At 34.2% G+C, this 13344-nt stretch overlaps 1 protein-coding gene across 3 annotated transcripts in view; it reads left to right on the top strand.

Annotated features, from left to right (window-relative positions):
- Positions 1 to 12292, top strand: part of LOC110029555 — a 47703-nt gene extending 35411 nt beyond the window's left edge. For 2 of the 3 annotated variants that reach the window (XM_020731898.1, XM_020731897.1), the window contains one exon: positions 11933 to 12292. In XM_020731898.1, the coding sequence (XP_020587557.1) occupies positions 11933 to 11938 (6 nt within the window). In that variant the 3' untranslated portion in view covers positions 11939 to 12292. Of the gene's footprint in view, positions 1 to 11930 lie in introns of all 3 variants that reach the window. The other variant, XM_020731899.1, reaches the window with a different exon arrangement.
- The last annotated feature ends 1052 nt before the right edge of the window (positions 12293 to 13344 follow it).

Genomic DNA, 13344 nt, shown 5'->3' with positions numbered 1-13344 from the left:
GTGACATTCTTACCTCAAAGGGGCTTCTCGAGTCAAATCTGTCCTTCCAAAGCTGCCAAAAATGCTTACCTCTTCTTTCTAACATTTGAAATCTCCTTTTCTCTTCACTGATTTTTGTGTCAAGACCTCTACAAAAAACTCACAAATCATCTACGACATTTTCGGCATAAGTGGAAGAAACAATGCACGAAAATGAGCCAAATCTCAAAATGAAAACACGAGGAAAGAAATGAATGTCTCAAATAGTGCAAAATAGGGTTTCGTACTCACTGATTTCTCTCCGGAGCCCTAAAATGCCTTTTGCAGCTCTGTGCGTTGTGCTTGCCTCCTGTGTGCAACTCGGCTACAATGTGGGATCGCACTGTGCCGTGATCGGGCATCGAAATCGCAAGAGAGGAAGATCGGGAGAGGAAATCGAAAGCGGGAGGGGATTCGCGTGATGCAACCGAGTGTCAGGGAGAGGAATCAAAGGCTTTGGATGGACCCCTCAACGCATACATCGGAAAGTAAGTTGGTTGGAACAGTAACAATGCGGGATTAATGATTTAATTATGTTTAATTAGGTAAATTAAACTTATAACTTTCAATTTTTATATCCTTCAATTTATTCAAAATTTATATATAGTAATATATATTGAATTCATCAATTTGATGCTTAGAATTTTATAAAGTTGTTTTCATTGCAATTTGAGGTATCCAAAATTTTGAGTATATTTTCAGTTGCCAAAATTTTTATCAAATTTTTTAAAAATGGGTTATTACACTAATATCAAATGGTACAGGCAATAACAAATTCAAATGTAAGACAAAATTTTGTTTATAGCAAAAACAAAAGGACTATGGGCCCATGGAGCATTTTAGGACATATGAGGGCTTTATAGAGCGCTATAGATTAAATTAAGAAGGCTTAATTTCAATTTGTAGAATAAAAAAAATTTAATAGGGGCATCCGAGCTTTGAAAGGAAAGTTTGAATATGTCTAAATTTACTTCCAGAACATGTGGAGAAGATAAGAGTGGTGTTTGATAAATTAAGGAGATCAAGGTCCCCTTTTCTACAAAATTCTCCTTCTGAAATGCCATTGCCAATTTAAAGATTCATTTAAGACATTGAATGAAGATATCCATCCTTTCATGATTTAGGGATTTGTTAGGAAAGGTTGTCATAAAGGATAAACTTGTTAATTCCAAAAACTGTGGCGCTTGAGATGGCAAGAGTTTTTTTCCAAATTTTCTCAATCAGAAGGAGGTAGCAAGAGCTACGCACAAATAAATGAAAGTCAAATAGCAGTGTGAAGGACAATATTTTTGAGTTAATCCGTTCTTGACCTATGTCCATTATGGCAATGCGATTGTCAGCACTTTTATTTATGATATCTTGGAATTATAATGCCTAGTACTATACAAAGAATAATAGAGGATCCCTGAGGAGAATTTCATGATCGGAGATTTATGCAATTATGTTTCTTTTAGCTTTCAGTTCAAATGGCATCTAAAGAGCTTTTTAGTGGCAATTGTGAAGAAGATATATATGATAGTTTTGCAGTGAATGCTATCTTGAATGAGTTTTTGACGGGTCCTTTTCTTTTTCCCTCTTGTGGGGAATGTCTAATTTGAGATGAGAATCTCTTGACAGTGAGATAAATTCCGCTGTGGTTTGGTAAGGATTTATTAGGACTCCATGAGATCTATTAATATTTTTGAGGAATTGAAAAACTCACTATAATGATGCTAAGGTCATGCCACATGTAGGATCAAAATGTTGCCATTTGGAAGGAGAAAATGTTGAAGGATATATTTTTTTTGTATTTCATACTGTTGTATAATATGAATAGGATTTTGAAATATGTTGCTTTTTTTTCCTAACCTTTCTTCTTTGATTGCTAGCTTTGTATGCTTGATATTTACCAAATGTTCTTCCTAGAGATTGTGATTGATATTTTATCGGATCAAAAAGTAGAAAGCAGTAAAGGAAGCTACACTTGTCCTAAGATTGTGCCTCCCATGCAGGTTGCACGCATAGATTTGAAGTATATTGATCTTGAGCTTGCATAGGCCTCCTTCCGCCCCCATTTCTATTGTGTTGGCTGTTTGGGCGCAAGAGTGATGTGAACAATGTTGCCAAAGAGTAGGCTATTAAAAAGAAAGTTAAAGGGCCTTTTCTTTTTTGCTATTAGAGAAGGAGAACAGGTGTTGAAGGAAATACGTGAGGAGAAAGAGGAAGATAGCAAGAAGAAGAGTTGAACCATGGAGACATTTTTAGGGAGAGAGTGAATTTCGTGCATAGATACAGGGGGTCAACTTTCTTCTATGGTTATCAGTGACATTTTCTTCACCACAATAAGTAACTTCTTTTCCCCCAACCGTAATGAGGGTGAGAGGGATGATAGGTTGAACTCTTGATCAAATAGAAAAAGCCCTGATGTATGATACTTTTGCATTGACCTTGAATGGGTTATTGATAATTCCTTTTTTTTTTCCTTTAGCGAGGAGTGTCTAATTTGAGATGAGAGCTTCTTGAGAGAGATAAATTTCTTTGAGGTTTGGTGAGGATTTCTTAGGACTCCATAAGTCCGATTAATATTTTTTTAGGACTTGAGACACTCACTGTGATGATCCTAATGCCCATGCTACATGTAGGATCCGAATGCAAGCAATTGGACGTAGCAAAAATTGAAGGATATAGTTTCTTATACTTCAAACTCTGAAGTATTAAATATTTTCATTTTCATTTTTTTTTGCCTAAACCCTTCGTCACTTTGATTACTATTTTTATGTGTGATTGATTATATTAGGCGTTCTTCCTAGAGATTGTGGTTGTGTTGCTATTTAGGCACAACTGAAATCACTTCTGTTCCTGCTAGTGATTTCAGTAATGTTGTGAAAGGTTAGGCTATTAAAAAGAATGTTAAAGAGCTTTCTGTTTTTGTTGTTAGAAATGGAGAGAGAGAGAGAATAGGAGTTGAAGGAAAAAGGGAGAAAGAGAAAGAATAGGAAGAAGAATTGGACCGTGGAGAGAATCTGAGGGAGAGGAGTAAGTTTTTCACATTGATAGAGTGGGCCAACCTTCTTGTATGGCTGTTGTGGTGTTGTTTCCTTCACCACAAGAAGTTACTTCCTTTCTCCATCCCTAACATGGGCGAGAGGGATGATGGGTTGAATCCTTGTTAGTGAGGTTGAAAATGTTATTAGAGATTTTGGAGCAACATATTTTAGAGAATTCTTATCTGAAGATCTCCTAAGATCCATCGAGGAATACTATTGAGCCGCTTGCCCTTATCTTCATTAAGATGGTCATAGAAGTGTTGGAAAAGCGAGTTAACCTTGAATTGTTACCTTGGTACCAACTACGGTGGGTGGAAATTTGTGCTGAGTTAAAGAGGATGTCAGAGGGTGCTATGCCAATGCGTGTTTTTCGTTAAAAACTTGAAAGGAGCCATGCTTAAAGGTTAGGGGTGATCTCTTGTAGCAAGGGCAGTAAGAGATGTAACAAAAAAAAAAAAAAAAAACTTTATTTTTTTCTTCTATCTAGATCATTTTCAAACTTTGAGGGAGAAACTTTATTTTGTGATGGCCACCTTTGTCCTATGTATGAATCATCAACCTGCTGTCTTCCAATGAACGTTCGAAGATCACATGCTTGTTGGTTTTGGCTGAGTGAAAATTTCTGATTGCCCTGATGATTTGCCAACCCTACTTGCGAAAGAGTTGCTAGGTTGTTGTATCATTGCTAATGTGACTGCAACCCTGTGCTTCAAATATAATGCTTATGGCGTGTTCATACATCCTCCACACTATCGATTGAGAAGAGGGTAAGTGTAAAGGTCTTAATGAAAGCTTTCAAGCCAAGGTGGTGTTGGTGAATTCCTCAAGGTGTTGTTGATTTACCCAACCTCACTAACTTCCAAGTAGTTGAGGTCATCCTCTTCCCGAGGTAATCCAACTTGAGGCCTAAAATGTCTTGTCACGTCCCTCTTGTTGAGAAGGAGAAAGCTAAGGTTACTGCATTGGTTGGGCTGCTGGTAAATAAAGTGAAAGTAGAGGCGCCAATGGCTGTTTGGCTATATAATATTTTGTTAAGGTTAGCTTGAATCATTTCCCCAAGAGCCATCCTTTATATTTCCCCCAATAGGACCGAGTCACCAAGGATAGATAATCCTCGTGATTTTAGGAAAGATTTCAATGAGGTATCTCAAGTTTGTGGTTGAAAGCTTCCGTGCGAGGAATGTTTTGTAGTCTTTTGCTAATATTTGTGCTATTGAGATTCTCTTCCTCGTTGTCAGTCAAGCTGATAGATGGCAGCATATTGATTATGTTGCAAGTTATGAGTCAGCCCAAAAAAGTTGGCTAAATGGGTGCTTACCTTTGATTTCATTGCAGACGGGTATCTTCATCAAGGCGGAATGAGGATGGTGTAGTGCCAAATAGTAAGGTTCCAAATAATGTCAACATTTTTGTGGGGGATTCCACTTGATCATCATCTACAATAAAGGTTTTTGTACTCCGCACTTGATTATCTCTGAGCTAAGCTGTATCTCTCAACATCTTGGGTGCTAAAGGCATCAAAGCATCATTGTGTTTAAAGGTCCATCAGTTATAAGATGGCTTATAACATGGCCATGCCAAAATAATGTTTTTGATCAAATAGGTGGATAATAAAAGGTTTGAGAACCTCAATCTCAAATCTCAAATCTCAAGTGGAAGATCCATCTCATTACCTTTGATCATGAAGACATTCAAAATTGATTAAGAAATTTTATGTCGTAGGAATTGCTAAAAAATAAAAAGTTCAAAGCAAAGTTTTTGCACCATAATGAAGTCATTTCAAAAAGAAGTGAGCTTACAAAGTAGGCGGGTCTTCCCTAAGTTAGGGTTCTTGATTTAAAGGGTCAAGTGAAGTTGAATACATATTCTCTTCAAGCCAAGTATCTTCCGCAATACCAAACCAGTGTCAAGACTTCTCCTTGAGGAAAAAGTTTCTTCTTAGCTATAAAGAGTCTTAAACTGAAATATTTTCTTTGGAGGCAGTGCTTCTCCACAATAAGGAGCCGACTGAGGTTGAGATCTCCTTTCTATGAGCTGAGCTAATAAAGCAGACCCACTAGCATTTGGATGTGATTGTTGAATTCTGTGACTCATCTAAGCATGCTGAGGATTCTTGTGCATATAATGCAGATGGTTTTAAGCTTTTGAAGACGACCTTATCAAGTGAATCATTCTTGAACCTTCTATCATTATCATAAGATCATTTCATGTGTGTGGAGCTGAATATGAAGAGAAAGATCCATGTTTTTCTACCGCTTATTTGTTAGCAAATTTCTTTATTTTACTTGTGTTTTGGCTGTTTTACTTCTAATTATGTACTCACTACATGAGATTTGCAAATACTTGCGATCACTATATTTGCTTATTGGAGTGAAGATTGCAAATTTCCATCTATGCTTGAATGTCTATTTTTTTGCTGGATCTTAGTAATATACACTCATCATGAACTTTGTTTTTTTGCAGTTTTGACTTTTTTTTTTTGCCATTGTTTTGTCCCTTCTATTTCATATTAGGTTCTTTTAACATAGAGTAGGAGATTTGTTATGCTTTGGTAAAATACCAGTTTTTCTCAGGTAAGTTAGTTTGACACCAAGGTATGGGGTTGAAGCTTATTGGCTGAAGGTGCTGATGCATTGCTCTTGCCTATGTTTATTGGACAGTGTTGAAGCTGATGAGCTTGTCATGCATGGCCTACTTATAGGGTGATGTGGAGATTTTAGCCTTCTTAATGGTGTGTTGATCACAAGTATTTGGCGTACCCGCTGTTCAACCTTAGTTCTACAGGCTACTTGTAAGGATTGCAAGCTATGTTAACATGACCGGAGACGATTCAAATAGTTTGGATCATGAATGCATTAGAGGATTCTTAGAGAACAAAGAGTTCAGCGGGAGCACTTTATCGGAAAATACAATTAATAGTCGAGATGTTACTTATGAGATGTGCAAAGATGCTTGTAGTTGAATAACTTGACTCAAATTAGGAGGGACCTCTTGGGCCAAGAACGATTTCCTAAAGACAATTCATAGAAGAATAGAAAAGAAACAAATTTAATCAATATTCTATCAAGCCGATGATTTTTTAAAATATGTTTACATTATCCTTGGTAGAATTAAAATATTAAAAAAGAAAATAATGTAGCTTATTCATTTTAAAAACCATTTATCATAAGGCTGACTAGGATTGTGAATTTGAGGCATGCTTGTCAGGAGATGACAATTTCCTATTTATGTTCTCTTACGTAGATTCAACAAGAATGAAGTGAGATTTTTAAGTGACAATTTAAATCATTCGAGTTCCATTTTTGATGTAAAAGATTTGTGTGATGGTTTAGGAGATGGTAGGCCACATTCCCTTTATTCTCTGACATTGTAGGGCCCCTCCTACTTGGTGAAGAACTCCTAATCGATGTTTTTATGGATGGCCATCTTCTTCTTGAGCAACAAATTAATGTGGTTGCACTTGCTATGTTTGTTTTGCATGAAGTAGGTGTCTTTGTCCTATTCCTGGATTTGGCATTTTATATCTATTTTGAAATCTGGTAGTATATCTAGATTTCATTACTGTGATGAGTCATTTTGTTGAGTTGAATTAGGTAAGCCCTCTTGAGATAGAGCTATTATGGGTCAAGTGCATGACACTGATATGCAAAATGTTGCAGGAATGACTACCTCAGTCCTAAATGTGAGAGAGAGTGATTTTTCCCACTTAATCTCTGAAGGTATAGTGCAATATGCCGAATTGATAGTAACTCGTCTACTTGTTTTTGGTTTGCTTCATGACTTTCTTCTGTAGCAAGTTGATAGCAATTTTGTTGGATGTCACGCTAAGAAGAATTTAAGATTTACATGGCCAAAATAACTATGGTATTATCATAGATGTTTTCGATGGAAGGTAGACTTGTATTTGGAACATCAGTGCATTAGATCTCCCCAAAGAATGAAACTCGTACTCATCAAAACGCTTGAGATATTCTTGTCGGGCAATCTCAGCTCTTGCTCCTCCAGTGATCATATGCATGATGTTGATGATTTATGTGGCATCTATCTTTTCTCTAGCATCTCTTCTTTGATTCTTCTCAGTGAGAGTGATTTGTTTTAGTGAAAAATATTTTTGCATGTCTTTAATTAGTCATTTGACCATAGGCATCAGTTCTCTGCAGTCCTTAGCATCTTGCATGTGATTGTTCTGGAATTTACAAAACATAGATTGGTCTTGAGCACCATCTTTCTTCATTAGCATATACTATATAAATTATTAGTTTCATTGGATGGCCACTATGATTGTGGCAAGTGTTTATATTGTAGAGGAATAATAATGTCGCGGAACTTTTGTTATGGGTTCCTCATGATCTCTTCTCACAGATGTCTTTGCAGTAGTGCGCCTGAACAAGTGAAGTGAACCTTTCTATATCTATTCTCTGGATATCCCTATGTTAGGATGATCATCACACAATCTTTGATCTTTCTTGGTGGTAAACTTCATTCTGGATCCTAATTGCTCAGTTTGGGCCATTTACTCTTCCGTGATGATGAACTTAGCAGCCTTTAGGAGCAAGTCCTCCATGGCATGTAGAGGATTCTTGGGTAAGGAGAAAGGTTCTTGTGTAAAGACTCATGGTGAATGCAACCTACACCAGATTCTTATCGTTATAAGTGACATCATTTGTAGCTCTATTAAAATGTTGAAGACAATCTCATAGAAGTCCACCCTCCTTTTGATGCAAAATTGAAATTGGATTTAATTGGCTAAGCTTTTTATCGCCATAAAGCATGAATGAAAGAGGTGTAAAAAGATTTCAAAGGAGCTAATAAGGAAGGTGTAGAGATTTGAACCATTTGTGGTGGCATGATTGAGAGTGTTAATAAAGACGAGGTACTTAAATAATGACAGAGATCCAGGATATTATGTACAACAACAAAGCTTAATCCCACTAAGTGGGGTCGGCGTTACATGAATTCTTTTTATCAATTACGTCATATGTAGTGTCATATTTTCATTTAATTCTAATAAATTAAGATAATATTTTATACAATACAAGTTTTCCTAGGTCTATGTTTTCCTAGGTCTATCTCTGTCTTTCTTAACCAATCTAAAATATCTACTTTCCTAATCGGATCATCACATGATCGACGTTTCATGTGACCAAACCATCTAAGATAACTCTCTAATTTTGTCCGTCACTGGAGCTACACCAACCCTATCACGGATAAATTCATTTCCCATTTTATCTCTAAGTGTAAAAGGCACTCATCCACCTAATCATTCTCATCTCGACAACACTTAACTTAGTATTATGCTTCTCTTTTAAAGGCCAAAAATCTGCACCATAGAGCGTTGCAGGTCTCACCATCATCTTATAAAATTTTCCTTTCAGTTTAAGTGATACTTTCTATAACATAAATGGCCTGAAGCATTCCTCCACTTCAACCAACCAACTTGAATTCTACTAATAACATCCCCATCTTTATCACCATCACTTTGAACAATAGACCCGAGATATCTAAATCTTTTACACCTTTTAATAATTTGATCACTAATAATTTGATCACTCAAAGTTACACTTCTGTCATTTGGGCTACTATTACTAAAATTACATTCCATGTATTCAGTTTTAGTTCTGCTCATGTGAAGGCCTTTAGACCCCAATGTAGGCCACCATAATTCAAGTTTTTCTTGGACCTTTTCTCTCGTCCTATCCACGAGAAGGATATCATCAGCAAAAACATACACCAAGGTACATCCTCCTACAAATGTCCAGTAAGACCATCCATAACTAAAGCAAAAAGCTATGGGCTTAAAGTCGTTCCCTGATGTAATCCAACATAAATAGGAAAATATTTAGTCAATCCTCCTTCTGTTCGAACATAAGTAACAACTCTAGTATACATATCTTTAATGACTTGAATATAAGTCATATCAACGCCTTTCTTCTCAAAAACTCTTTAAAGGATATCTATTGGAACCTTATCATAAGTTTTTTTTAAATTAATAAAAATCAAATGTAGATCTTCCTTATTTTCTCTGAACTTCTTCATCAAACCTCTCAATAAATGTATAGCTTCCATAGTAGACCTGCCTGACATAAATCCAAATTGATTATGAGAAATCTTTGTAATACGTCTTAACATATGTTCATTTATCTTCTCCCATAATTTTAAAGTACGACACATCAACTTAATTCCTCTATAATTTGCACATGATTGTGCATCCCCTTTATTCTTAAAAATGGGGACCAATGTACTCTACCTCCACTCCTCAACCATCTTTTTAGTTTTTAAAATAATATTAAAGAATTTAGTAAGCCATGAAACTCCCAAATCTCCTAAATATTTCCACACTTCAAGTGGGATATCATCAGGTTCTACAGACTTTCCACCTTTGTTTTTCCTAAAAGCTTGCTCAACTTTTTCTTTACTAATGCAACAGTATTATGAAACATTTTATTATTGTTAACAATATTAAAATCACTAAGGTGGATTGTATTTTTAGAAACTTCATTAAAATTTTTTTCAAAATAACTCACCCACTTATGTTGAATATCTTTTTCTAAGAAAAACACTTTTTGATTTTCATCTTTAATACACTTAATTTTAGTTAAATCTTTACTTTTCTTTTCTTTTTGGTTGACAAGTTTATACATATATTTTTCACCTTCCTTGATATCTAATCTATTATAAAGGTCATTATAAACAGAATTTTTAGCATCAAGAATAGTTCTTTTGGACTCTTTACAGACTGCTTGATATTTTTTTCAGTTCTCTAAGCTTTTACATTTAAACCAATGTTTATAACATAACATCTTATATTTTATATTTTCTTGCACTTTATCATTCCACTACCAACTATTATTATTTATAGAAACATTTACTTTTGATTCTCCTAATACATCTTTTGTCACTTATTTAATAGTATGTGTTACTTTATCCCACATAACATTTGGTTCTTCATAAACATCTCAATTTTTGAAATCCTGAATTTTACTCATAAAAATAATTTTATTTGTCTTTTAGGTTATTCATTATTTTACAACTTTTCATCTTAAAATCTAGAACTAATAATCGATATTAGGTACTTAAATCTGCACTTGGGATGACCTTATAATCTTTACAATCTCGACGATCTCTTCTTCTCACAAGAAAATAATTAATTTGTGTTTTATTAGATCCATTCTTATAATTAATAAGATGCTCATCTCTTTTCTTGAATAAAGTATTAGTAATAAAAATGTCATACGCTAAAGCAAAATATAATTTGACTATCTTCTTCATTAATCACTTCAAAACCGTAGCCAACATGAATTTTTGTGAAATTTTCTACCACTCTACCGACATGTCCATTTAAATCTCCTCCAATAAAAATTTTTTCTTCAAGATGTATCATTTATATTAAGTCTTCTTAAGTCATTCTAAAATTTTTCTTTAAAACCTATATCTAAACCTACTTATCTATAATTACACCTACACCATTTATAGTGCGACTCTTACCAGAATACCAAAGTTTAAAACCTAAATTATCAATCTCCTTAGCCTATCCAGGATATTACATGTGCTCCAAAAATTTACACCTACTTTCACTAAGAGGTAACATTTCGGGTTAATTTTAATAAAGTTGATTGAGTTTTAGATGAGACACTACTTGGAAATTTTGCCCTCACGATCATGAGAGATAACATTATGATTTGGTTTTGGGTTTTTCATAGGCTAGCCCTTTGATTAATTAGCCCTCATGATCTTGAGAGATAACTTTTGATAAGTTTAGTCAATAAGTTCTGAATGCTTAGCGTATAATAGCAGCAATTTAAATTAAAAGTAAAGATCATTATCCTTAACACAGAATGGATGGTAGGAAGAATGATGATAATGATTAAGATCCCATAGTTAAGTTGTCCTTAGTTCTTACGGACCCTAGTCTATTTAGTTTGAGAAGATTGTCGATTCAACTTGATCACAGAATCTTTAAGTGGATTTTAGCTTATAGATTATTTTGTGCTTTATCAACTGTACTCTACATTTACCATTTAGAGAATTTAGTCCTTTAAGGAATTTCTTGGCTTCGCTCCTGAGTGTAATTTAATGATCATTTTATGTTGAACAATTTAATTAGAAGCTCCAATCATAATTATATTTTCTGTGAACAATTTAGTTAGAAAGTCCAGTAAGAGTACACATGCTACAGTCTTCTTAGCTTAAAATCTTTAAATGTGATCCTAGAAGTTGCTATGAAACTCTCTTGATAAGATGGGGTGGGTGTTATTGGCTTAAAGCAGTAGATTTCACTTGGAATGTTTTGAATTTTATTATTATTTTCTTAATACTTTGTATTTTTTATACATATTTAAACTTTCAGATTGCTGATATATTTAAGTTTATGACACGATGTTATTATATTTTTTTTGCTAAATTGATACTTTTTTGAAGAGCCAAAATCAAATTTAGGCAAAGATTTTAAACTGCCACGATTGTCAAAGCTAGAGAATCTTTTAATTTTTTATCTTGGAATATGCATGTTTTAGTATAGGTGTAAATAATTTTTTAGAGATACAATAATAGATTTCTAATTAGGCTAGTTCTGATTGCTTACATCACTAAAAAGTTGCTCTATACCTGTTTTTTTTTCTAAATAATTATGAAGACCTCAGTTGGAGGACTAAAGGTCCGATGGACACATGAATCAACCAACGTCATTCGTTGACAACACCTTTTATAAGTTTTTTTGATGTGGATTATTCAGGTAAATGACAAAACAATATTTCAAAGTGATGATTTCACTTTTTTTTTTTGAAAATTCTTAACTTTACACATGAATTTTTTTAATAATAATTATGTTTCATCGAAATGGTAGTCTGTCCTATTTATCCACAATCGTTGCTCTTCTTTTTCATTTTCAGGACTAAAGAGAGTTGCTGCACAGCGGGTAAAAACTATTGCTGCCTTTGGCCCGTCTGCTTATGAAGGCTTTGAGCTCTTAGCATGCTGCTTTAGAGGTTATCCTTGTTTTCCTAAAGATTTTTAAAATGCGATGTCAGTTTGTGCGATTTGATGATGATAAACTCTAATGAGGTACGGCTACTTAATATGTATTTATGAAGATTGCTTTTTTACTTCTTCTTGTGGACCACTGTTTGTTTCATCAATAAGCTGCTTGGGCTGGCTTAATTGTAGGCGTGATGTAATTCTTTCTCCAGATGCAATATCACGAATATTTCTTTTGATAGGTTAGGGCCGGGATCCTTAGAAATGTCCCTCTACGCTTGTTCTTTCTCTATCTCTACCTCTCTTTGTTAGTATGTACGTTTGATTTTAGACTTGAAAATTTTCTCTTGATTAGAAAATTACAGATAATTAGATGGCTTTTATTTGAATTTGGGCTAAGATCAAAGTAACGATTGTATGTTAAGCGTAGGTTGTGAATATGAATTATGTATTTAGATAAGTGAACTATGGTTGGTAACTGTGCCTTATTATATTTGAGTTAAATAGATATTATATGATATTAGCTTTTTCATAAAGTAGAATTTTCTGTTTGATTTAATATTTTATATATATATATATATATTATAACAGTTCTTGTGGTAATGTAGTTTTGCGCCTATATATATATTATAACAGTTCTTGTGGTAATGTAGTTTTGCGCCTACTTTTGCATAGATTTGGTCGTGATTTGAATCCAACCTTCAACATCTATTTTTTCCAATTAATTTTAATGTGAATTTTGGCATACTAATTTAGGATGAGTTAAAGCTTTATGATCAAACAACTCTATTAATCTGATATGATCCGCAATGAATAGTTAGTGAGTTCATTTTATTAACTCAATACTCAGATCACCTCCCGAAGACTTCTCCAACTTATCCACACGTGTGTTTATCAATGTTTTTGTTTGGTGCGCACGTGTTTTAAATCGTTCAATCATATAGCATTCTCCTCGTCATTTTCTTTCTATATATTTCCTATAAAATATAAACTTCAAATATTAAAATGCCATGGTTATTTCATATAATATTTATATATTCAAAACACATCTAAAGATATTAGTCCAGTCTTTCAAGTATTTCTAAGCACTAGAGCCTCTATTGCAAGATGTGTTAGGTGCTAACTCTATAGCAGAGTGGTTTATTTTGTCCCAAGCTCTTGACTCTCTTCTATGGATTAACAACTAGTATAGAATTCTTTCAACCATCCAAAGAGAATCTCTCACATGCTTGTTCCATCATAACAATTGAAAGTTCTAGATTCCTGCCCAAGGATTTAATCAACACGATGTTAAAGTTAGTGCGTGGATTTTGGAAAGTTCCAACAT

This window comes from Phalaenopsis equestris, unplaced genomic scaffold (genome assembly GCF_001263595.1).
Source record: "Phalaenopsis equestris unplaced genomic scaffold, ASM126359v1 Scaffold000594, whole genome shotgun sequence".
Classification (NCBI taxonomy): Eukaryota; Viridiplantae; Streptophyta; class Magnoliopsida; order Asparagales; family Orchidaceae; genus Phalaenopsis; species Phalaenopsis equestris.
This window is presented reverse-complemented; position numbering and strand designations above follow the sequence as displayed.